The sequence below is a fragment of the Cenococcum geophilum genome (assembly GCF_001692895.1).
Source record: "Cenococcum geophilum 1.58 unplaced genomic scaffold K441scaffold_20, whole genome shotgun sequence".
Taxonomy (NCBI): domain Eukaryota; kingdom Fungi; phylum Ascomycota; class Dothideomycetes; order Gloniales; family Gloniaceae; genus Cenococcum; species Cenococcum geophilum.
The window spans coordinates 761316-788382 of record NW_027137578.1 but is presented as its reverse complement, the minus strand read 5'-3'; the positions used below and the strand labels follow the sequence as shown (position 1 = coordinate 788382).

Here is a 27067-nt window from a genome sequence, read left to right as displayed (position 1 = left end):
CGATATATTTAAGGTCTAGATTAAAGTAGGTAAGAATTAGAGCAGTTATAAAATAATATTTTAGGTTATTAAAAGCTTATTTANATTTAGTAGTCTATTTAAATCTTATATTCTTTCTTATTAAGTTTACTAATAGCTAAATAATTTTTAAGAAATAATTAATAAATTAATAGTAGAAATTTGCGAATCCTAGAAATCCTTAGATGTCTTATACACTACTAGGACTTTCCTAGTTTATAATTATAGCGATTTTTTTAGGGTCTATTTTAATTCCGTTGCGGGATATAATTAGGCCTAAGTACGTAACTTTAGACGTATAGAACTTGCATTTCTTAATATCGCATTATAAGCCCGCGTCTTATAGGCGTTTAAGAACTATTTAAACGTGCTTCTAATGCTTAGAAAGCAAAAATAAATAAATAAAGATATTATTAATATACGCGGTAATAAATATATTAAGGAATTCGCAAAGCGTATTGTTAATATATTATTAAAACGTACTGGGACCGTTCTTTATACTAAACAGCATTACTAGGTATTTAAAAAGTCCCTATTGTGTACGGAAAGCCATATACTTTTTATCTCCTTCGCGAATACGGATTTAATTAAAGGCGGCAACTACGTTAAGCTTTATAAAGTATTATACTTTTACTAAGCGGTTAAGCGTTTCTTAAAGTAGAGGAATTAGATATTAGTTTTAAATCGTAATCGTATTTAAGGCTTAATAATTAACACAGAATCTTAAGCCTCCTTTAGGTTTCTTAATAAATAGTATAGGTAAGGTAAATAGTAATTAACTAGGGCGAATAAATCCTTTCTCTAGGTACTCTTTAAGGTATTATTATATTATAAGTAGCTCTTCTTATAATATACCATATAATAGGCTAAACTTTAGCGTTATATTAGGTTTAAGTTCTATTTTAAAATTATACTTATCTTAATATAGGGGTAGTTAGTTTACAAATCGTTTCTTAAACGTATTAATTAAATTATAATATTTTTTAGGTATAAGAGGTTAGGGGTTAATATATTGCTTTAGTTTTAACGCCTTTTTAATATCTTCTAGTGTTATAGTAAAGATCTTATAGTCTTATTTTCTTACTAATAAATAAAAGGGTGCGGCTTATATTATATAAATTTTAAGGGGTTTTAATATATTATCTTCGCATTCTTTACCGCAATTAGTAGTTATAACTTTATTATATTAGTTTAAGGTTTATAGTAAGGGTAATTTATATTATATTAAATTTAAATAGTTGTATGCATATTTATAGGGCAAGTAGTATTTTAAGTAATAACTTCGGCAGTAGGTTATACGGAATTTTAGTATTTCTTTAACCCAGCTAATTAAAGGGTTGTGTTATTTCAGCTATCTATATCCGAGTATTACCTTATAATACTTTAAGGGTATTATAAATAGGAAAATATATTTAAGGTATTTGCCTATCTATATCTTTATAAAAGCGTAGTACGTTAGTTCGCCGTATATTAAAGGCTTACTATTAAAGCCTTATAGGCCTTAGGGCTTATTAAGTTTCTTTAAATTTAAGTATTAAGTTTTCGCGTAGTTCGTATTAATAAAGCCTATACTAGTAGCTCTACTATCTATAAGAATTTATACTTCCTTCCATTTTCTAAGTATTTAAATTTCGCTAAGTATATTAAGGGAGTCGTGTTATATATTAGCCCTAGAAGAGCCTAAACACTTATACTCTTCTACTTCTTATCCTAAGGCACGACTTAGCCCTAGGATAATTCGTTTTCTAAGTTAATTAAAGGTAAGCAGTTCCTTATTATATATCTTATAGTTTAATTTAGTAGAGGTAAGTTTCTAGAAGAGGAAGGCTACTAGGTATAACTCGCCGTTCTTATTATATTGTAATAATACTCCTTTTAGTATATAGTTAGACGAGTCTATTTTAACGATATATTTAAGGTCTAGATTAAAGTAGGTAAGAATTAGAGCAGTTATAAAATAATATTTTAGGTTATTAAAAGCTTATTTANATTTAGTAGTCTATTTAAATCTTATATTCTTTCTTATTAAGTTTACTAATAGCTAAATAATTTTTAAGAAATAATTAATAAATTAATAGTAGAAATTTGCGAATCCTAGAAATCCTTAGATGTCTTATACACTACTAGGACTTTCCTAGTTTATAATTATAGCGATTTTTTTAGGGTCTATTTTAATTCCGTTGCGGGATATAATTAGGCCTAAGTACGTAACTTTAGACGTATAGAACTTGCATTTCTTAATATCGCATTATAAGCCCGCGTCTTATAGGCGTTTAAGAACTATTTAAACGTGCTTCTAATGCTTAGAAAGCAAAAATAAATAAATAAAGATATTATTAATATACGCGGTAATAAATATATTAAGGAATTCGCAAAGCGTATTGTTAATATATTATTAAAACGTACTGGGACCGTTCTTTATACTAAACAGCATTACTAGGTATTTAAAAAGTCCCTATTGTGTACGGAAAGCCATATACTTTTTATCTCCTTCGCGAATACGGATTTAATTAAAGGCGGCAACTACGTTAAGCTTTATAAAGTATTATACTTTTACTAAGCGGTTAAGCGTTTCTTAAAGTAGAGGAATTAGATATTAGTTTTAAATCGTAATCGTATTTAAGGCTTAATAATTAACACAGAATCTTAAGCCTCCTTTAGGTTTCTTAATAAATAGTATAGGTAAGGTAAATAGTAATTAACTAGGGCGAATAAATCCTTTCTCTAGGTACTCTTTAAGGTATTATTATATTATAAGTAGCTCTTCTTATAATATACCATATAATAGGCTAAACTTTAGCGTTATATTAGGTTTAAGTTCTATTTTAAAATTATACTTATCTTAATATAGGGGTAGTTAGTTTACAAATCGTTTCTTAAACGTATTAATTAAATTATAATATTTTTTAGGTATAAGAGGTTAGGGGTTAATATATTGCTTTAGTTTTAACGCCTTTTTAATATCTTCTAGTGTTATAGTAAAGATCTTATAGTCTTATTTTCTTACTAATAAATAAAAGGGTGCGGCTTATATTATATAAATTTTAAGGGGTTTTAATATATTATCTTCGCATTCTTTACCGCAATTAGTAGTTATAACTTTATTATATTAGTTTAAGGTTTATAGTAAGGGTAATTTATATTATATTAAATTTAAATAGTTGTATGCATATTTATAGGGCAAGTAGTATTTTAAGTAATAACTTCGGCAGTAGGTTATACGGAATTTTAGTATTTCTTTAACCCAGCTAATTAAAGGGTTGTGTTATTTCAGCTATCTATATCCGAGTATTACCTTATAATACTTTAAGGGTATTATAAATAGGAAAATATATTTAAGGTATTTGCCTATCTATATCTTTATAAAAGCGTAGTACGTTAGTTCGCCGTATATTAAAGGCTTACTATTAAAGCCTTATAGGCCTTAGGGCTTATTAAGTTTCTTTAAATTTAAGTATTAAGTTTTCGCGTAGTTCGTATTAATAAAGCCTATACTAGTAGCTCTACTATCTATAAGAATTTATACTTCCTTCCATTTTCTAAGTATTTAAATTTCGCTAAGTATATTAAGGGAGTCGTGTTATATATTAGCCCTAGAAGAGCCTAAACACTTATACTCTTCTACTTCTTATCCTAAGGCACGACTTAGCCCTAGGATAATTCGTTTTCTAAGTTAATTAAAGGTAAGATACTTTATAGCGACTAAGTATAATTTATAGAATAAGTATAACTTAAGAACTAAAAGGAGCTACGGCAGACCTTTTCGAAAGGGTAAGTTTAGTAGTCCCTTTAAATATATCCCTTTTTTCTACATCCGAAATATTCTCCATTTACGGCTTATATTTTTTATTTATTGGTTCCTAAGGGTATATAGGATTAAGTGGCGTTAAGGTCTATAGGGTTATATATAGGGCTTTTAGGTCTTAAAGACGGATCGCGCTTTAGGGTATATATTGGTTTTATAAAGTTTTAGACATAAGATATAGTTGGCTTTAAAGAATAAGTCTGCTTATTATATCGGAGGTCTTTATTAATTTATTAATATATTATAGCAAATTCGGGTAAGTCTTTTAGCAGTTCTCTGCCTACTAACTATACTCTAATTTTATCTAAAATAGCTTAACAGAGAGCAGTAACTCTAGCAGCTTTATTTTAATTTAGTTTACTAATAAGGCCTAAAAATTCCAAAAAGAAGCTAGTAAAGTCTTAGTTCCATTATTATAGGTTTTTAAGTTTAGTAATAGCTATATATTTGCGGCTAGTATTATTATACATTCGTTCTAATAAAGAGATAAAGATTTTAAAATTAATAAAGGTGCCGTTACGGAAGAATAGGTCTATAGTTTATACAGCGTCTTTACTTAAACAAGATATTCCATAGCTAATCTTGCTAGCTTTAGTAAAGTATTAGTTATAGTTTATTAAAAGTTTAAGATAGAGCTTAGTTATAAAGGGACGTAGGTTATTTTAATTTCTATTAAATATTAGAGGATTAGGGAGCTTTTTAGATTTTATAGTAGGTACTAGGTTTATTATAGGTATAGGTTAAGGTACTATTACTAGTTTAAGGTTTGTATTTAATAGGTATAACAAAACCTTATAGCAGATACTATAATAGGCTTATTATTAGGCTAGGTATATAGGTAATATAAATTAAAGTTAATAATGTAATAATAACTAGTGGAGTGGTTACCTAATAGATTAACTTTAATTATATTCTAAGAATTACTACAAGGAAGGAACCACCTAGGTAGGGACTAAGGGTTCTTAAATATATAACCGTACTCCTATAAAATCCTTCTTATACGTAATATATATATACTCTATTTACTTTATTACGGATTATATAGATCCTACAGATTGTATAAATTATATTATATAACCTTAGTTACTATTCCTCGTTATATAGCTCTACCGGCTCTATTTTAGACCGTGCCTAAATTAACTAACTAGCTTCTTCTAACTCCTCTCTAAGTAGTTATAATATTATACTTAAAGCGTCCGTAACACTATCTCCCTTCTCTCTATCTTCGTCCTTAAAGATCCCTAATATCTCTAAGTCGTTTACTAGAGGTGTAATATCCGTTTAATTAATTTAGTTAATATTATTACTTATTATACCTAAAGCAATTTCTTCTTCCTTAACTGCTCGTTGTGCTTACACTATTACTACGATATTGTCTCTTAGTAAGATTATACTATCTCCATATTCTCGTTGCTTAAAAAAGGGGTTAGTTTATATTGCGTTAGTAAACCTATCTTTATAATAACCGTTCTTTTATTTAAAGTACACTAAAGCAAATATTTATTTATCCTATAACGTTTACTTTATCTCTAATACTAAATATATATAACCTATTATCCTTAATAGTCGTCTAGTTCCCTAATTAATTTATCTTAAGGTCTTATATTTAATCTACTACTGCGTAGCTAGATAATAAACTGTCTATTATACTGGCGGAGTTACGCCGTTCCCGTAATGTAAAACGGAAGGCTGCCAATACTTAGTAATGGGCTCTTAAGTCTCGTCTTACGGCGTCCACTTAGTTAATCCGTCTTAAGAAGGTTTATAAGAAGGTCTATTTTAAGGAGTAGAAGCTTATAAAATAGGGTCTATAGGAACTTAGCAATAAAAAAACGGATCTTCTTTTAGCTAAGAAGGAAATAAATTTAAGTAATTTAGTAACTGCTCTTCTTAGGTCCCCCTTAAGTGACTTATTTTTTTATAATTTTTCCGTATTAATACTTCCTAACCTAATCTCTTTTAATACTCCTATACCTTTCCTATAGCATTCTTTAAGTTCTCTAGTGGTTCCTAGGTAGTCTTATTATAGCCTATCTACTTTACCTTATATTATATTTCGTCGTTAATATCCTTATAACTAATAACTCTTAAAACTTACTATTTATCTTCCTTCTGTCCTCTATACGTGTCTACTTTATAAACTAGTAGCTTAATATTCCTATATACTAGCTCTAGCATCGCAATATACTATATAGGATAGATCTTTATTTTAGCTGGTAGGTTTAACTTAAACATAACCAGTAAAATTCTTTACTTAATTTTAAAAGGTCCTAGTTTAACGTAGTCTAACTTCTTACTTAGTTGTTAACTCTTAAAATTTTTATATAGTAGCTATACTTTATCTCCCTCCTTAAGATCTAGTCCCTTAGATCTCTTAGTATTATAGTACTTTTTTATTCTCTCTTATACTTTCTTTACTAATTCTATAAGGTCTATATAAAGATTTATTAGTATCTTTATTCTTTCTTTAGCTGTGCTACTTATTCTTTTCGCTTATTATAGTAATAACGATATCCTTAGCTTATATCTATAATTTGCCTTAAATAGTAATATGCCTATTCCTTCTTGTGGTGTCGTATTATATATAAATTATATAACTAGTAATAATAATACCTAATTATTCTGTATATAATTAATATAGTGTTTTAAATACTATTCTAGTGTCTAATTTAGTCTTTCTATTTAACCGTCTGTCTGCGGATAATATACGGTAGAAGTTGCTACTCTAACTCCTTATTCCGCTAAGAATACCTCCTAAAATACTGCTATAAATCTTAGATCTTTATCCAATATAATTTTACTTAGTGCTCCGTGCCTTACAAACACTTCTTTAATATAAATTCTAGCGATATCTTCTGCTAATATCTCTTCTATATATGCTATAAAGTATCCCCACTTTATAAGCTTATCTACTATTACTAAGATTACGTTATAATCTTATCCGGTAATAGGGTCATTTAATTTTAGCAATTTTATAATAAAGTCCTATAATATAACCTCCCATAGTCTCTCTAGTATTTTAATAGGTTATAGCCCTCTATACAGCTTATGCCTTATTAGTTTATTTCTCTAGCAATCTAAATATTCTTTAATAACTTTTCGCGTTAAGCCCTAGATTCTATTAATAATATACTCCTCCTAAAGTCTTAACACTAAGCCCGTGGCTCTATTATGTCCTTAAGTTATTCCCTTATAGAAGTCTTTTATAAAGTGTTCTGCTATACTTCTTAGGATATACTTTACCTCTTAATTTTTGTATATATCTATCTATAAATCTTCTAGCTGTGCTTTTAGAATTCTTTATACCTAAAAGCTTTCCGGTAACTCGTAAACTCTTTTTAGTTTTCCTTATGTTACTATAATTTTTAGATAATTATACCTAATTAGTCTATTTATATCTTTTCGCAGTAAAGCCCCTAATGGCTTTTTATTACTTTACAGTTTAGCCTTTTAACTTAGAGCATCTGCTTATATATTATCTGTTCCTTTAGTATACTAAATCTTAAAATAGTATTCTATAAGCATCTCTGCCTATCTAACCTATCTTTAGTTAAGTTCCTTTATTATTAAAAATCCTATTAAGTTCTTATAATCCGTCTTAACTATAAATAGTTTTTCTATACCTTATAAGAATGCTCTTTATTCCTTTAATACTATAACTATACCTAATAACTCCTTATTATAGATGTTATAGTTTAACTCTAGTAGTGTTATCTTTCGACTATAGTATGCTACTAGGTGCTATCTATCTTAATGTTTTTATATAAAGTATGCCCCTAGTATAAAGTCTAATATGTTTATTTCTATAACCGTTTCTAATCCTAGTTAGTAAATCTTAAGAACTAGCTCCTAGGTAAATAACTCTTTAACTTTTTTAAATAATTCTTACTATTCCTCTCCCTATGCCTATAGTTCTTCTTTCTTTATTAATCGCGTAAATAGTTTAATATCCTTTAACTATTGCGCTATAAACCTTTTATAGTAATTATAAACCCCTAAAAACAATCTTAACTATATAACGTTCTCCAGTTCTTACCAATTTACTATAGCCTTAATCTTCTTTAGATTTATACTAAGTTAGCCTAGTTTAATAATAAATCTAATAAAATCGGTCTTCCTAGTAAAGAACTCGCATTTCTTAATTGCTACTAGCATCTATTCTTCTTATAGTCTCTTTAAAACCTATTTAACGTATTCCCCATATTCTTCCTTAGTTATTAAGTAAATAATAATATCGTTAAGATATACTATAACAAATTTATCTAAGTATTCTCCTAATATATTATTAATACGCTTCTAGAACGTTACTAGTATATTTATAAGCCCGAATTATATAACTAATAGTTTATATAGTCCTTCCTTTAATCTAAAGGCTGCCTTTTATTTATCGCCTTCCTTAATTCTAATCTAATAGTACGCCTATCTTAGATCTATCTTTATAAAGATTTATACATTACCTATCCTATCTTAGATTTCGCTAATTAAGGGTAAAGGATACCTATCCTTCCTAGTAATACTGTTTAACTGTCTATAGTCGATATATAGCCTTAGTTTACCGTTTTTCTTTAGTATAAATAGTACTAGATAACCCGCTAATAACTATAATAGTCTAATATATCCCTTTTATGGGTTTTCCTAACTAAACTCTTTTAGTACTTTACCTTCTTCTTCGGTAAGCTTATAAATTAGAAAAAACCTTAAACTTATTTCTTCTTCTAATTCTATCTTATAGTCCTATACTATATACTTTAACAGCTTCTTACTTTCTAGTAACCATAGTTTCTTGCTATATTTATGGTATCTCTTTAGTACATAACTTAGTCCTTTTTTTTTTATTTTTTTATAGGTTGCTCCTACTTAGTACTATACCATCTTAGCTTATTATCGCATTTTACGGCGTTAAGTATTCCTAATATTAACCTAACCCATAATCTAATCGATCCTTAGATTATATTCCTATAACTAAGGCATTCCTAATACTGCCTTATTATTCCCCAATAGTAATATATTAAAAGACATCTTAATTTATTTTCCTTTAATAGTTAACTAAATAGGTCCTATTTTAGGATTAATAATGCCTTTTTTATAGGCTATTAGATCTCCTAAAATTATTACTAATAGGTAAGAATGCTCCTTTTTCCTGTATAGTAACCCCATTCTTTTAACTGCTGCTAATAAGATATAGTTCCTTATTACTCCGCTATCTATTAATACTTTAAACTACTAATCTTGCCACTTAACTTATAAATTTAGGTATTATCCTTAAATTCCTTTAAGGGTCTAAGGCTCTACTATTAGTTCCCTCTAGTCCTATAGGCCTCTACTTTTCCTAACTATTAGCTACTTAATCCTATTTATACTTAGTCCACTTTTAGCTAATACTTAGTTCGCTTTTTATCTTTAATATACTATAGATACGTATTCTCTAGGCATTCTCACTACTATTATCTATCTAGGCATTTTTCCGTAAGGAATCTTTCTAGTTAAAGTATTAAGTCCCCCTAGGTTTATACTTCTACTAGGTGCTAACTATATATATACTTAACATTTCTATACTTCGCCTTATCCAGTACCCAATATATCCTTACTAGGTACTTCCGGTTCTTATCTTTAGGTGCTCTATATATATTATATATATTATCTATATATGCAATCTATGCCAATATATAGTATACTTAATATTTTAGGTCGACTCTTAGCTCGTCTTTATCCTTAAGTTTAAACCTTTCTTATATTAATCTAAGCGTTATAACTTTATTTATAGGTACTAAGATTTGCCTCTCACTTCTCTAGTCCTCTAATTACTCCTCTAGATCTTTTAATATTATAATTAAGACTCCCTTAATATAACTTATAGCCTTTTCTATAATTAGGTAGTCTTAAATAACTTTCTTATCCAGCTATATATAGAAATCTTCCCACTTATTATTATGCCTTTGCCTATACCACTTTTAGTATAGCTACTAAAGTGTATACAGCTTATCCATAAGGAAGTATCTTCTTATTACTATATTATAATAGCCTTTTATATATCGTTCCTTAAACCTAGTTAAAATCCCTAGATCCTCTTCTTATTTTAGTTTAGTAAGCCACTTAGCTCTTAGTGTGCCTATCCTAAGCCTATTAGTAATTCCTTATATAAATACTCTATCCCTTATATAACCTAGTATGCTAGACCTCTTATCTAGTTTCTGTTCTTACTACGAGGTAATTTATACTCTAAATTCCTCTATAGTTTCTTTTTATTTGCGTCTTATATGTAGATCCTTAAAGTCTTCTTACTTCTTAATCTTGTTAATAGTCCTTATTTATATCTTAAAATCTTAGTCCTATAGGATCCTTAATCCTAAGCTTGCTTCTATTCTAAGCTTAGCTCCTACCTTAGTCTAACTAGGCTTAGGTATTCTTATCTCGTCTTAAGAGTCTTAAATCTTACTTATTTTATCTTAAGAATCTTATACCTATAGGAAACTCTATCCTAAGCTTATTTATATATCTTTAAACTAAGCTATTGCTCTACTCTATCGGTTTCTATCTATTATAGGTCCTTAAGCATACCTTATCTCATCTTAAGAATCTTAGTCATCTCTTATCTTATTTTAAAAATCTTAAGCCTTTAGCCTTTTGCCTTTATTAAGTAATAAATTAGCACTAGCAGTCGTCTACTTACTTAGTCTCTATAAGACGCTCTTCCTTTTATCTTATAAAGCAATAGATGCCGTATCTAACGGTGTTATAATACCCGTTACTAAACCTTACTCTATAGCGGTCTTAGTCTCTACTTCTAATATAACTTCTTTAAGGTTTATACGCTCCTAGTAAGCTGCCTTTATTACCTTATCGTCTATAAATGTTTCGCCTATATTAAACTTGTCGTCTTTAATATCCGATCTGCGTAATAGTTTATTAGTTCCCCTATATTCTAAGGATTTTAGCTTTTATAGCTAATAGCTTACGCTATACTTAGCGTCTTTATAAATTTAGTATACGTTATTATAATAAAACGCGAAACTTTTAATTAAACACTCTTTTGTTCCTTATAGTACACTATTATCCCTCTATATATATATGTCTTCTACTATTAGTCTAGTTCCCTTTATTATATAGTAACTCTAACTATCTTTACAATCCCTTACAAAGTAACCTTATTTCCCGCAATTTATATAAGCTCCATCTTTAAACTACTAACTTTGCTATAAAGTCCGCCTAAACGTCTTCTACTACTAAGATCCCTAATTTAGCCTCTACTCCTTAGTCCTATAATTACTAGATCCTTAACCTCTAGGTTTTTATAGTTTCTTACTCCATCTCTTATAGGCTTCTTTAATATTACTTAAGTCCATTAGTTCTGCGCCATACTATAGTTTCTAACTTAGCTTTAGTTGTTGCGTACTCTATATCTTATACAACTATAAAACTCTATCCTAACCTCTCTTAGCCTATTCCCTTTAGTAGATCCAATTATTAATCTTAATTACTTAATCTATTAACTCCTATAGGGTATCCGTATCTTCTATTAGGATAATTACGTCCTAGACTTTAGCCTTAAGTCCCTATTTATACTATGCCATAAGCGCCCTATTATTCCACTTAACTTATATTACTAGCGTCTAAAACTACATCGTGTACTTAATTGCTAAGGTTCGTTACGTAATGTCTTAGAGTTTTCTTTCTGCCGTAGTTACTGCCTCCGGGTCTCTAAACATTTGTATAAGTCGCTCTATAAACCCTTCCCAGCTTAAGAATATAAATCGTACCTCCTAATTAGTAGTTGTTATTCCGTTTACCTATATTTCTATAAGGTAAGGCTTAAACCACTTAAGTGCTCTTCCTAATAGGAATAGTCCCGCATATGCTATTCGATCCATAGGTATTAGTAGCTTTACCCCTTCTTATATAACTTTAAAGTGCATTTATATAAGGAATCCTTTAAGCTTTAACCTTTTTCCTAAGAATCTCTTAATAGATAGTAACTTAATCCTTACTATACTAACCCCATTAATCCTTTCTTCTAACGCTGCATTATTTGTTATTAACTAGTTAACTATCTCTTATAATTGTCCGACCGTTATAGGTTACTATAAGTTAGTATCTGCTATACTAGTGTTACCTCCTAACCTTAAAGTAGTTGCCGCCGTTAATAACATTATAGTGGCTGCTTTTGGTAGCATGTTATTCGACTTTCTATATTTAATACCATAACTAGGTAGTAATTATGTAATAGAACCTTGTAGTAAATACTACAATAGGCTCGTTATTAGGCTAGGTATATAGGTAATACAAATTAAAGTTAACAACGTAATAATAACTGGTGGAGTGGTTACCTAATAGATTAACTCTAATTATATTCTGAGAATTACTATAAGGAAGAAACCACCTAGGTAGGGACTAAGGGTCCTTAAATACACAACTATACTCCTATAAAATCCTTCTTATACGTAATATACGTATACTCTATTTACTCTGTTATAGATTATATAGATCCTACAGATTATACAAATCACATCACGTGACCTCGGTTACTATTCCTCGTCACATAGCTCTACCGGCTCCATTCTGGACCGTGCCTAGATTAACTAACTAGCTTCTTCCGACTCCTCTCTAAGTAGTTATAACATTGTACTTAAAGCGTCCGTAACAATAGGTTAGGTTCGCATATAGTTATTTTAATTTCGTTTATAGGTGTTATTATTAGGGTTTCTAACGCGAGTACTTTAGCGTTATAAAGTTCTTTATATATTGCTTTAATTAATTACTAATGCTAAGCTTCTAGTATAGTTTATTGCTAGGCTAAGGTATCCATAAAGGACTATTGCATTATAGTTATTTATTCCCTAACTAGGGCCATAATAGTTAACGTGGCGGATTTAAGTTTGTTTGCCATTTTAAGGGTATTAGTATTAACGCAACGTAATATAAGGGCGCGAAGAGACTTTAGGGAAGATTTAAAGGAATAATATAAATTCTATCTAAATCTAAGGGTATATAACTCTCGCTAAGAACAAGACATTGCGTAAAAAAGAGAAAGGAATAATAAGAGAATTATATAATTAAATAGTTAGGGGCTTAGTTGTTGATGCGTGCGTATATACGCACGCGGTCTTCGACGGACTTCGGTAATTCGATTGATCTGGCAGATTTTGGTCAAAGTGTCGGAATTTATCTGTTAAGTGTTTCACTAAGACATTCCTACTGTAACCGGGCTAATCCCGTTACATATTATTAGGCTTTTTAAAATTGCGCCCGTTACTAACTAAGGTAGTTACTTAATTACCTCTTTTTCTATATAGCCTAATTACTAGTGCTATATATAGCCTTCTGCCTAATTTAGTAGAGGCTTTAATAAATACTTTACTAGTTTTAATTAAGTCGCAAAGGAAGCCTTTAGTAAGTCTCTCTTTTGCTTATTATATTTAATTATAATCTAACTATAGTAGTATTTATAGTGAGCGTACGTCTCGTTATTATTATAGAATAGAGTATTCTCTTTATTATTAAGCTTTTAGATATATATAAGGTTAGTATAAAAGCTTAGTATAAAGGCTACTCCTATAAGCAGTATCTGCCTCTTACCTTTAGGGTGGTTAATTATAACTACTACTATTCTATATCCTATAATCTCTTCCATATATAAGCCAGTATAGAGGTAGTCTAAGGTAGGATTAATATCATTAACAAATCTAGCTTTATTGTTAAAGACGTATATATTAGTTTTTAAGTTAAGAAGAATACTATTATAAAGCTTATAGTTAGAAGCTAGATTATAGGTTCCTCTTTAATAAACCGCGAAGACTCTAGTTGGCCCTTATAAGCTCTAATTGCTACTATTCTTTAGCTTTTTATTGGCTCGATTGTCCTTCTTATTAGCTTAATTATCCTTTTTAATTTACTTAATATGAGCCTTAATTTTAGGTGTTGTATTAGCGATTTTCTTATCCACCTTCTTTTAAATTTCGTTACTTAGTTTAAACCAAAATAGGTAAGAAATTGACTTTACTATATACTAGTATTTATTAAAGTAGTAACGTTTTCCATATAGGCACTCTAGTGGCGGTCGCCTTTCCTTTTTCTGCTTATCTGCTAACAATTAAGGCTTTAATTTAGGCTTTGAATTCGGTAACTTATCTTTAAAGGTAACTCTAAAGGATCCTTATAAGGTTTTTCCTTTCTAGGTGAGCTCCGTATAATAGTAGTTTTAGTATATTTCGACTAGTTTAAAAAAGGTAGAAAGTGTCTTCTTCTTCTACTTAAGCCTTTTAAGCTAATTCTTCTAATATTTTAACCAGTTTAGTATAATAGATTTAATTATATATACGAAGTTTTTTACTAAATAATTATTATCTACCTTAGGTAGATCTAGCTCCTTGCATTTAGTGTATACTATCTCCTACTCCTATAACTAGACCTTAAAGTTTTGGTTTTAAGGCGATTTCTTAAGCCTTATATACTGGGTAGCTACTTAAAGCTTTTAGGCGCTATTAGTTAGAGTAATTCTCTGCTTAAGAGATACTAAGACATTATAGGTAGTAGTATATTTAAACGTGTAGATAAGGTAGGTATATAAGATAGAGCTTAGGATATAGCTGCGTAACGTATTAAAAGCTAATAGCTGTTTTCTATATAGCTTTATATTATCCCTATAGTCGGCTTTAAGCGTATAGAGCTTCTCCTTCTCCTCCTTATCTAGGTCCGCGAGCTTTATCTTTCCCTAGCTATTGGCATTCTTAGGTAAGGCTTAAATAGGTTCTTTAAGCTGTAGCAGATCGGTCTTAGGTGTTAATAAGTCGATATACCTCCAGAGACGATTATTATTCGCTTTTAACTTAATAACCTTAATCTATTCGTCTCAATTATTTAGGCTTATAAGGATAATAGATAATATAATAACGGGAGGGGTTTCTTATTAAGAGGTTCTTATAGGTGTCTATAATTAAGATAATAATGGAAATTAATAGGAATAAAGGCTTTAAATTAAAGATAATGTAGTAGACGGCCTAGGCTTATAACTGTTAAACGGACGATTAGGAATGAGAACTCTATCTCTTAAAGAGGGCTCTAGAAGCTCTCTTATATACATTAGGTAGGCCTAGATAACTGAGTTAAATAGGTAGTAGAAAATATGTAATGAGACATTCGATGAGACATTTAATTATAAATTGAGAGACAACTAAGACATAGTTCGTATAGACGATCTAGGTCGTCAGACAGTATTACGATGGTAGTCAGGAACTCCGATTCAGGTCGACAATTGAGTACGAAACATTTGCCATCTAACATAAATGCTAGGCGTGTGTAACACATTCAGTTCTCTCGTTCTAACTTCTCAACATCCCCTTCATTCCTCCTCCCTCTCTCAACCCCCTCTTTATTCTTCGGCTCGACCCCCTTATCTAAATTTCGCTTCCTCCTGTCTTCTGCAACTTTCTTAATATTCAACCATTCCATTCCCCACGCAAATGGAAACCCCCCACACGCTCCAGCCAATGCCAGAATCAGTGCATGACCGCCGACACGCTCCAGCCAATGCCAGAATCAGTGCATGCCGGATCGCTTCGGCGTAAGCCTCTCGCACGGCTCGCAGTACCTCCGCAGACCGTGTGAGTCCCACGAGGCCAGTGGCGCCAACAGATACGACAGTTTGGGGTGATATTGCGGTGGTATGTGCTGGGATAGATTTGACCAATGTGTTCAAGAAAAGATTTTGTGCGATGGCTATGGCGAGAGCCCTTTTCGTAGTCAGACGAAAATATTCAATTGTCAAATGTAAGACTAAAGTTGAACATTGGACGTACCCTCCAAGTTGGTAGGAAAACACTGCTATTGCTACATCTCGTTAACTCTTCGGCCACTAAAGTTGTCTGCGAAACCTACCATTTCCAGTTGCAATATCGATTGGCCTATCAGATAGTCAGTTTCGGTTTCCCGCGAGCGGAAGGGAAGACTACATACTCTAAGACGGCTTGCAGGGCCGTGTAAGGTAATTGCTGAGCCATTCCAATCCCAAGACCGTTAAAAACCATATATGCTGCCCAGTTGACTGTCGGAGTGTCAGCATCGAGCGTGGTCAGTAGGCCCGCGCCTACACTCGTAACGATAATTCCGAGAATGATATACGGAACCTTAGTTTTTCCATCAGCTGTTATCATATCGGCCTTAAGTGAGAGCTAACTCACGTAGTAACCCCATGTCGACACGATTGCGCCAACGACAACTAGACCGACGATCTGCGGACAGACGAGGCTGATAAACCGAACACCACTCTCAGTAGCGGATACTCCTTGAATGGACTGGAAGTATATCGGAAGATAATATGCATACTGCCAAAGTTAATGACAAGCAAAAGGAACAATTCAGTGAGATTCGAGATACTTGCCGTCATGCTGGACATTCCAAGGAAGAAGAGGATTAACGCTCCCATATAGATCGATCGCTTTTTCAGCACGCGAGGAGGGATGGTTGCATACTCGCCTCGCTTCAATTGAAGAGCACAAAAAGCACCGATCATAACCCCAAACCCGATCAACAGGCCAATCGCTTTAGAGCTCTTCCAAGCAATTTTCTGCCCGCCCAGTTGCAGGACAAGTACGAGACAGCACACACCAGCAACGAAGAGCACAGTACCTACCGCGTCCATATGCTTCAACTTTACTGAGAGAGGGAGGGCCTGATTGATTTGATTCGCTTTTGGCTTAATGGTAACGAATGTCATCACTGCCAATACCACGAGCGCTCCGGAAGGGACGTTGCTGGGTGACAGTCAAGAGTCGGCGTCAAAAAATTGGTAGCAACTCACATCCAAAAACACCATCCTAAGTCGCTTTAGCAAGTGACATACAAAATAAATATTTGGTCACTCACGCCAACTAGTTCGGTCAGTCAATACTCCTCCAATGACAGGTCCGGTGCAAACACTAACACCGAAAGCACTGATAACAACACCTTGATACAGTGGCACCTTTTCCAGCCGGACAGAATAACCGATAACAGCAAGAGCTCCCTGAAGTAGGCCTGCTGCCCCCAGACCGAGAACAGATCGACCGAGTATCAAGACGCTGGAGTTCGGGGATGATGCAGTTATGATTGATCCAACTAAAAGCACATAGTGAGCACACTAGATGGTTTAAAGGTAAAGAGAACTCACCCTCGAAGATTGCAATGGAAACTAAATAGACAATTTTCGCATTGAAGTACTTGTAGAAATTGCCAAAGAGGGGCTGGAATGCGGTTACCGCTAGAAGGTATGAGGAGCCGTACCAAACGATGTCATCCAACGAATTGAAATCGGTTGTGATCTTAGGAATAGCAACTCCGATGATGTTCATGTCAAGACCATGGAGGAAGATTCCTAGGCATAGAGACCCGATGACCACTGCTAACTTCCATGAGCGCAAGTGAGAATCTAAGTCGTCTCTAGGAAGTGTCGCGTCTGAATGCTCGCTTGACATCGCAACGGTGGAGCGGCGCGAGTTTGCGACGGGAGGATGAGCGGTAAGAAACAAGACCTCGAACGAGCGACCATTTTCTGCATCGCTCAGGAACAAGAGTGGGCTGATCTGGGCGGGCGCGCTAACCCCCTTTGTGTGCATTAGCATAAATTAGGCCGGAGGAATGCAGATGGATCATATATTTTCCATTGGATTGATGCTGTGCTGCAATTAAACAACGCCCGAATAATCTCTCAAATACCAGGCGCAGATCCTAGACAAGATAAAGCGGCAAGACAGGAAGTATTTGCATGCGGTTTTCAACCCGAATCCCTGCCACAGCCGGTGAGAACAGACAATTGGAACCTTTCTAAGACTTATGTGGTGGGTAATATGCCCGGGCTTTAGGTGACCCAAGGTGTGGAGTGAGCTATGGGCGGTGGGTCTCTTAATGATGAGTGACGACAATACTGCACCCGATCAGCTACCCGTAGGAGGCGGAATAAGCACCATGGTTCGAAAAATAGCAGGTAACCCTTGATACACGAATGAATGAACGGACCTCATTTTTTGAGCATCATTCGGCGCCGAGTGATTAGGGAAGGTCCTATGCATGTCTCCTCCGCGAAAGGACCTCTATGCTTTGATATCATGTATCACCTGAAAGTATAAAGCGGTAAACTCGGGATCGTAAAGACCACTGTTCAAATATTAGAACTCCATCTTACAAAACTCTTATTAAAACATTTCCCCATATTTACCAAGATGTTCACTGACCTATTATCACTTTTGATATCACTGCATCTGAACAGGTACACTCTGTTTCCATTCAGTGTAATTATCATAGCGGTATCTTGGCGGCTTTGGAAATTCACGATCAAACCATACCTCAGGCCGCAATACCCAAAAGAGCTGCCATATTGGCTCCCATGTAAGTTGCATATATCTGCAATCGCATCAGTAGTCTACATTCCCATGCTGACACAAAACTATTAGTCTTCGGGCATAGCTTCTCATTCTTTGGCAACTCCGATAAACTTCTAGAAAGAGGCTTGTGGGTTTCCATTCTTCTTTTATAGGTGCTATACTTATCAGAATCTACACAGAAATTATACTGGACGCACCCACGAGATATTTGCGATTCAAACGCTACGGAAGAAGTTATACATTATCACCAATCCCGATGATGTCGCCGCGGCCTTCAAAGATAACACTGCCTTGCACTTCGACGGACATTTAAACGAACTCTTAGCAAATTTCGGTTTCAGTGGAGAAGCACTGAGGCTTGCGTGGCATGTTCCTCAACCAGGCGACAGGTGCTATTTACCGGGAAATCCCATCAATCCCGATCTTATATCCTTGAATCGCTTAACGGAAGACGTGTACAGAAGACAGCTTCTCCCGGGGGAGAAAATGGATGTCTTCTGCAAAGTTTTCCTCGATTCTCTCTTGAAAACACTGCAATGGCCAGACTTGGACTTTTGCACCGTCCAGAGTTCTGGTCCGAAGAAGCTTCTTTCACTCAAGCAACTTTGCAGGTACAGTTTGGTCGAAGCAACTACGCAGTCCATGTTCGGCAGCCACCTCCACCAATTCGAGCCGAATATTGTTGATTATATGCTTCGATATAACGACAATGCGTGGATGGTCTTTTTCCAATATCCGGATCTTTTCGGTTCCGCCGTATCTGAGCCTCGAAGGAGACTCACTGAAGTCTTGGAGCAATTCCTGCAAATGTCTGAGGAAGAGAGGCATGAGCAGGCTTGGTCCATCCAAATTATTACTGCATGGCAAAAAGTTATGGGGATTGATCTTCGGGCCAGTGCATCCATCTTGCTCATGATTTACTGGGCGTAAGTCTCCCCTTGCGCGAAGGGAACTCCCGAATTTGAGCTAACCGTCGAGTAGCGCAAACTCAAATGAGTACAACATTTCTTTCTGGGTTCTCGCTCATTTATTGCACAATCCCGGGCTACTTAACAAGGCGGTGAAGGAAACTGAAGCTGCTTGGAGCACTGGCGAGCTCGACATCAAGTATCTATGCGCGAATGCCCCAAATCTGGATGCAATCTTTAGCGAAGCACTTCACTGTAATGGAGGCGCCATGGTCAGTCGAATTGTCATGAGCCCTATTACAATCGGTGGAAAGCTGCTTAAGCCTGGAAATGCAATCATTATTCCTTCACGACAGCTTCATATGAATGAAAACGTTTGGGGTGACAGCGTCCGGGAGTTTGATGCACTCCGGTTTAAGAAGAATAAAAGCCTTTCCAGGCACCCATCTTACCGCCCTTTTGGTGGAGGCGTGACTTACTGCCCAGGGCGCGTACTGGCGAAGGAGGAGGTCTTTGGTTTCCTTGCCATACTATTTCGTCAGTTTGATCTGAAACTTGTCGAGAATATGGGGCCAAATGGGGGTAAGCAGGCTTTTCCAAGACTGGACGACAGCACTCCGGCTTTGGGTATCACAGGACCTGTCAAAACTATGGACGTCTTTATTGAGGCTTCGGCCAAGAATTAGTTTGCGGCATCAGGATTCTAGAGTGCTTCTAGAATGGAAGGTTTCCAAATTTGGGATTTTCATGCCCTCATTTATTTCCACGATCCCGGATCCCAGATTAAATTAATATGCATAGTTAACGCGCCACAACCCATTTCCCGTATGATTTGCTAGAGATCATGTAAGTCTAGGGTGGGGTATTTATCTCAGCCTTAGCTTACTAGCCGCGAAAAACCCTGCTTAGCGAACTTATTAGGGAACCGTACAGACAGGATCCGCAGTGACACTTGGCGGTAACTTTACTATCCGAACCTTCCACCTAGATTAATTCTGCCGGTGTAAAATCGGTGGCTTAGAGCTTATTTTTTAGTGTTCACTATACGCCTTCCTGCCTCTACGCCTCCCTGCCTCTGCAGCTTATACGAGCTCCGGCTTCTCCACCCCTAGTGTGCGCGCGCAACATACACCCAATTTCGCTAACAATCAGTCAAGTGCACTACCTTGCGTAGACACTGTGCACTTATAAAAAAGGCTGTGCACCCGTAAGCAATGTATGTGCACTTGCTCGTGTGCAAGAAAGCGAAATTCGGTGTGTTACGAGCGCACGAAGGGGAGAGAAGCCGGAGCTCGTACAAGCTGTACAACTCTCTACCTCTGCCGGCGTCTCTGCTCGTGCCTCTGCTCGTGCCTCTGCTCGCGTCTCTACTTGCGTCTCCGCTCACTTGCGTCTCTGCTTATATCCCTGTATAGAAGTACAAGAGGGAGCAGAGCAGGGGTAAAGATAGAAGTGGTACTGCTAAATTTAACTACCCTAGGCAAGGAGTAGGTAAGAGAGGCTAAAGTAGCTTCTAAGTAGTGCCTTAGCCTCCTTTACCGCCCGTTAAGCCGCCAGGTTCGCGGAAGATTTCGACAGTAGGTTACTGCCAAGTGTTACTGTGCGGATCCTGTCCGGGAACTGTATGACCCAAGAATTGTTGAATTCCGATTAGCACTCCCGCTCCCACCTCCATCTCTTCTAGCCTTGCACAATCGTGAATCCGTGCTGCAGCCATCCTAAGGACGTTCCCGGTGAACTAACTCTCTTTAGCCTTTAAAAGAAACCACAAGACCATAAAAGGGTATAGCTTATCTCTGGGCTTTATTTCCTGTTTTTAAGGCGCTCACTAACCCTAAAATCTAGAGAATTCTAACAGCCAGTACGATGTCTTTAATCACTTCTCGACCGCCAGCAACAAAGGCAGCGAAAGTTGACCAGGATGCCTTTCTTGTAAGCTTCATTGTCCTTCCTTGTTTAGACTCCCCCTCGTCATTGTAAACCTAATCTGCCTTCAGGGCGCCATTTGGGGTGGAGTAGCGGTATCCCTACTTTTCCTAGGAATTCGAATTTTCGCTCGTATAAAAACCTTTAAACGAATCTTTTGGGATGACGGCTTCGTCATCATGGCCTGGATACCCGCCCTTTGTACAGCCATCGACTGGCAGGTAGTCAGTAAATTCATGTACAAATTCATTCTCGTAACAAGCGGGCAAGTCTGGCCACCTCCGCAAAACTTCATCCACGATACGGAACGATACTACAAAGGATCTATGGTCGTCTTGGTGTTGTTCTACACCAGCCTATGGTCGGTCAAAATCTCGTTTCTTCTCTTTTTCAAGCGTCTTGCTCAAGATCTCACCGCGCTTCGCATCCAGTGGTGGGTCATTTTTGTTTTCACCATACTCAGCTACTTGGCATGCTTCGCGGATACCCAGTACTGGTGTCTTGTCGCTCCTCTTCCGAAAATATTCGAAAAGTGTTCTACCGACTCGGCGATCTACTGGACGTTGTTTACCTTGAAGTTCAATTGCGCTATGGATGTTGTCACCGACTGCCTAAGTATCTCAGCCCTCCCTATTGCTTCCTTCCCGCTGACAGATTAGTCACCACGATTCCTTTCGCCATTCTATGGCAGGTTCGAATTCCTCTTACCAAAAAGCTGGCTCTAACGGGTATCTTCTCGCTTGTGGTCATCACCATGGTGTTTGCCATTCTCCGGGTCACGCTTATCAGCAAGCTGACGAAACAGCCCGACACTTCCTGGTCGTACATGTGGAGTTCTATCGAACAGAATATTGCTATCGTTGTCGCATGCCTGGCCTCCTTCCGTATCTTGTTCACGCAAGATCAGCGCATCACGGGAGGTCCAAAGTATAGCTTTCGAGAAGCATCGCGCAACATCATCGGCCGGAAGAAGCCACGCGGAGCGTCTCCGGGCACAATCCTTACCTCAGAAGCTCAGACCAAGAAATTAATTGCGGATATTGGAATATCCGCACCGTCCGCTAAGCTGATTTAGGACGGTAATCGTTTTCTTGGTCTAAGAGACTTTGGCGAGATTTATAGGAAAACCTAAACGGAACACGAATCTTTGCGAAAATTGAATTTTTGAAATAACTCTACAACCACAACTCCTAGCGTTTTAAATCAAGCTGCATTCTTCTTGCAAGCCCTCTGGCTATCGACTGATACCCAGAGATGGCCGAAAAGAAGGGTCAGTGGCCTAAAGTAGGACGCGTTAATCTAAACCACAACGCGCACGGTCAAAACATCACGGTTAAAATCGCCAAAATCCTCGAATTCGGCACTCCGCCGCACGAAAAAGTAGACGGGAAGGCCCTTCCGTATAGGGTGTATAAGCCCTTCTTTAATTTGGTGTTAAAATATATTAAAACAGCCCTTAAACAGCCCTCAGAAAAGAAACTAAAAGAGACCTTTACGCGTCTTAAACGCTAAATAGAAGCTATTAAGAACACGGTCAAACATATCAAATACAACCAAGAGATAGCTACCCCCCCTGCCGCACAAAATAGAAGCCTACAGTCAGCCATTTAAAGCTAGGCGAACGTTACTGCAGCCACACTACCGCCCCCGTCCGTACAGTCACGCCTCTCTATAAGTGTTACCCCAACTCTAGCCATATCAGAGTATAGATATATAGTTATTAAATTTAGCAAAAAGGCTAATACGGAGGTCCTTTAGAGCCTTAGAGAGCCGCATAAAGTTATTTAGGAGAAGCTAAATAACATGCTATTTAAATTGGGTAACGCTCTAGTAAATAAGGCACAGATTAACGCATGCTATTTAAATTGGGTAACGCTCTAGTAAATAAGGCACAGATTAACGCGTTAAAGATCCTTAGATCTGGAGACGTTCTTATATTCGCTAAGACGCTAGCATAAGTAAATAACCTGCGTAAATACGGAGACGAGTAGGAAAGGATACTAAAAAGGAGCTCTTAAGTAATAAAACCTATATACGGAGTAGTAGCACACGGCGTACTAATATAGTCCGTTACTAACATAGACAAGGAGGCTGTAATTAGAAAGTTTAAGCTAGAGAACTATAGGGCACTCGGTAACTATAAGATTATTAATTAAAGGTAGCTAAAGCCTCTAAAGGAGAAACAGAGAGACATATCTCTAGTGCTAGAATTTAAGACTGTACTAGGCGCGAACACCATAATCCACACAAAGGTCCTCTACTAGGATAGCATTTATAAGAGAACTAAAAAATATAATCACGCCTGCTAGGTAAGATAATATTTTAAATACTACTAATATAGATATATAGGAACCTAATATCGCGAAATAGAAACATACGGATAATACGCCGCTTAAGATTATAATATAAAAGACTGCAAGGCAGAATAGGTTAAGTGCTATTTTTACTAAGGTAAGTATACCACCTGGTCACCAGCCTACTCTATTTATAGAAAGGAGATAGTATATATAGAAGAAGCGAAAGCCAGACTCTATATAAACCTATACTAGCCTAAAAACCTAGTATACATATTACCAAAACTATTAGAGATGGGAAGTTAAAGTTTAAGCTAATAGAGCTTCCTAGTTCTATTACTATAGATAACGGAAAGCACGGTAAATATAATAAACTAAATAAACAGAATAAAAACAGAAACAATAGATAGGAGTAATAAAAGAAGGGCAGTATAAAGCCCGATAGGGAGCCTAAACGGGAAGCCTAGCTAGGAAGGAAAGATGGGTAATAGTAACCTGGAACGGGACACGTTACTAATACGGATAAAAAGGAGTAACCGCAATATTACTAAAGCAAAACTTAGTACAAAGAGTAGGAAGAATAGGCTAAAAGATAATACTATAATAAGCTAAAGTAAGAGTAGGAATAGAGCTAACTTAAGAAAGGAGAAAGAGAAGGAAAGGGAAATAATTAAGATTATTATAGACAAATAAGCAGAAATTAAGGATAAGGGCTCTAACCTTAGTAGGAGCTTATAGTACTCCATACAGAGTTTAGGGAAAGTACCTATACTACTATAAACAGATATATCCGGCCGTTTATAATAACGGAAGACCTAGATATCTACACTATTAGGGTTCTATAATATAATATAGGAAAGAGCTATATAAGAATATAGGAGCTCCTGCAAGATAAGCGGACCTAGTAGTATAACGTAATTGCTATTTAGGAGGTATAGCGTAGCGAGAGACTAGAAAGGGACCTCCTAATAATAATAAATTCAATTAGTAATAGGTTCTACCTGTATTACCTACCTTACTAGGGGATATATATATATCTCTTTATTAACAAAAGCATTCTAATTAAATACCTCTATATTACGGACTATGGTGGTAACCTTATTATAGTATTAATTACAAATTAAGGGAAAGAATAACAGTATATAATTACCGTATTTAATATCTATAACCCAAACCCCCTCCTACCGTACGATTAGTTGGACGGCCTCCTAAGAGGATACATACTCCTAAAGCTAAATAATATTTTAAGACAAATAAATGGATTAGACTACAGCACTATAGTTATAGGAGACTTTAACCTTTACTACCCTAGATAGGGAGGACCTAAAGCCAGGTATAACTATAGGATAGCGGCGGAATACCTTATTAAAGTAACGGAAAATAATAGGCTTAAGTTAGGCTTTAAGCCAGGGCTTATTACTAGGCCAGCTAAGGGAGTAGGCATTAACCCATCAACAATTAACCTTAGCTTTATTACTTTAGATATAGCGGACCACCTAATCTAAATAAGAATTAATAAAGAGCTTAATAAGGGCTCTAACCACCTCCTAGTAAAGATAGTATTTGGATATTAATTGGAATAAGAGGAGGAGCTAACTAGGTAACTCTTTAAGAAGATAAATAAAGAAATCTTCTATAATATACTCTAAGATCTTCCAGAAGTGCCCCTAGTTCTATTATAAGACTAAATTAATATAACAATTATTAGAATTATAGACACTCTTACTAAAGCCGTGGAACTCTCTATACTAATAGCTAAGCTTAGCCCGCAATCTAAGCTAGAATAGACGGATAAATATATATAAGTTATTAAAGCGGAACGATGTGTATATAGGCAGTTTAACAGATACCTAATTAAAGAAAACTATATTATACTGCAAATAGCAAGGCGAGAGAAGGATAAGGCTATTAAGAAAGTAACTAGAATAGAATATAGAAATAAAGTAAGCAAGATTAAAGATATAAAAGGACTTTAGTCCTTATATACTTAGGCCCGAAAATAGAATATTATAAGAACTACATTTACGCCGGATATTAGAGACGTAATAGGTACCCTATAACGTACTATAGAAGGGAATATAATAGCCCTTAAGGCCTCCTTCTTTCTAATATCACTACTAGCAGATCTAAAAGACCTATATAACTACCAATACCCGAACCCCTTATAGGTTCCAGATATTAAAACTTAGGAGGTAAAATAAGCTATTAAAATAACCAGCCCTAATAAAGCACTAAAGGAGGACTAACTCCTAAGTCGCATACTTTACGAGGCTATAAAAGAACTAAAAAACTACTAACCTAACTATTTAACTAATACCTTATGGTAGGATACTGCCCTACACATTTTTGAAGATTATTTACTATAGCACTGAGAAAACTAAAAAAAGGAGACTTTAAGGACCCTAAGATGTATAGACTAATAGCTTTACTAAATATAGTAGGTAAGGTTATGGATAAAGTGCTTATAAAACGGATGCTCTTTATAGCGGACACCTATAGCCTCCTACCATGCACCTATATAGGTAGAAGAGCAGCAGCTAGTTATAAACACGCGGTATATCTCCTTCTAGAGAAGATATACGCTATATAGCAAACGGGTAACGAAGATATAGTAAGCCTGCTTATACTTAATATAAGCAAAGTATTTAATAACGTATTACACCGGAGGCTCATTTACTGCCTACGGAAACGAAGAATCTCTATACTAATGGTTAAATAGATCCAAAGCTTCCTTATAGGAAGGTCTATATGTATTAAACTACCAGAAGGAACATTAGAAAGATTCCCTATGCCAATAGGAATTCCCTAAGGCTTACCAATATCGCCAATATTGTACCTTTTCTACAACGCTAATCTCTTGGATATTGCTATAAATAAAGACGGACTAAGGCACGGCCTAGTTATAGGGTATATTGATAATATAAGTATAATGGTAAACGGGAGAAATATGGAAGAGACAACAAAGGCGCTGTTAATGCTGTATAAGAGAGTAGAGAAGTGGGCATATAGACACGCCTCGGTATTCGCACTATAAAAGTACAAACTTATCTACTTTATATAGCCTAGGAAGAAGGCTTTAGAAGAGAAACATAAGCATCCGCTAGCGCTTATATTAAAAGACGGAAGAACTTAAATAGTATAACTAATAACAAAAGCTAGATACCTTGGCGTTATATTAGATAATAAGCTAATAGGGAAAGCGCACCTAGACTATATGGCGGAAAGATCTATAAGCTAACTTATATACCTTTTGGGCATTATAGGATCTATATAGGGTATTACAACCAGATATATACGCCAACTCTATATAGCTATAGTTATACCATATATACTTTATGCAGCCTCCTACTAGTATATACTAGACGGAGGGCGTAGTTTTATAAATAAAATAAAGAATATCCACCGAGTTCTATTATAAATTTAGTATAGAGCACTTTGCCTTATAATAGGAGCTTTTAGAACTACCGCTAAGGCTAAACTAAAAGTAGAGATATATATCCCATTAATTAAAATATCGCTCTACTAGGCGGTTAAGTCCTCTCTAAACTAAATTAAGGGATTGCCATTATACTATAAGATTTAACAACTACGGAGATCCGCCCCATTAAAGTTTAAATAGTACAGCCTTCTCTAGAAATTAGAGCATACGGTATTACTCCGCCTTAGAGAAGAGACACCTCCTGTTACGGCACTGGCAGAAAGCGGCAGCTATGGTAGACGTTATGGTAGACGCAGGGCTCACGTGACTCTTACGTGACTAGGGAT

The 27067-nt window shown here is 35.3% G+C and overlaps 3 protein-coding genes across 3 annotated transcripts; 2 read left to right on the top strand and 1 right to left on the bottom strand.

Annotated features, from left to right (window-relative positions):
* Window positions 1-14909: 14909 nt before the first annotated feature.
* K441DRAFT_635974 (MFS general substrate transporter) lies at window positions 14910-17301 on the bottom strand. The gene is given in 10 exon segments (XM_067646449.1): window positions 14910-15322; window positions 15363-15549; window positions 15616-15646; window positions 15695-15720; window positions 15773-15942; window positions 15997-16140; window positions 16158-16569; window positions 16617-16632; window positions 16682-16912; window positions 16965-17301. 10 exon segments carry the CDS (start codon window positions 17266-17268, stop codon window positions 15125-15127), a joined length of 1719 nt encoding a protein of 572 aa, XP_067504185.1. The 5' UTR covers window positions 17269-17301; the 3' UTR covers window positions 14910-15124.
* A 400-nt stretch (window positions 17302-17701) lies between these two features.
* Window positions 17702-19768, top strand: K441DRAFT_705454 (cytochrome P450; the record flags this gene model as incomplete). The annotated part of the gene is made up of 5 exons (XM_067653600.1): window positions 17702-17777; window positions 18095-18178; window positions 18244-18301; window positions 18354-19100; window positions 19156-19768. 5 exons carry the CDS (start codon window positions 17702-17704, stop codon window positions 19766-19768), a joined length of 1578 nt encoding a protein of 525 aa, XP_067504184.1.
* A 1290-nt stretch (window positions 19769-21058) lies between these two features.
* Window positions 21059-22083, top strand: K441DRAFT_559452 (uncharacterized protein; the record flags this gene model as incomplete). The annotated part of the gene is made up of 2 exons (XM_067643455.1): window positions 21059-21623; window positions 21668-22083. Coding segments are annotated over 2 exons (981 nt in total), but the record flags the coding sequence as incomplete, so codon positions are not given.
* Between the last annotated feature and the right edge of the window lie 4984 nt (window positions 22084-27067).

What these genes read in the sequence shown, in the direction of transcription:
- K441DRAFT_635974 (XM_067646449.1), bottom strand. Translation starts at nt 17,268, where the DNA reads ATGTCAAGCGAGCATTCAGACGCGACACTTCCTAGAGACGACTTAGAT. An exon ending in TGTCGACATGGGGTTACTAC is followed by an intron (nt 15,943 to 15,996) that starts GTGAGTTAGCTC and finishes GGAAAAACTAAG; the next exon opens with GTTCCGTATATCATTCTCGG. An exon ending in GCCCTGCAAGCCGTCTTAGA is followed by an intron (nt 15,721 to 15,772) that starts GTATGTAGTCTT and finishes ACTATCTGATAG; the next exon opens with GCCAATCGATATTGCAACTG.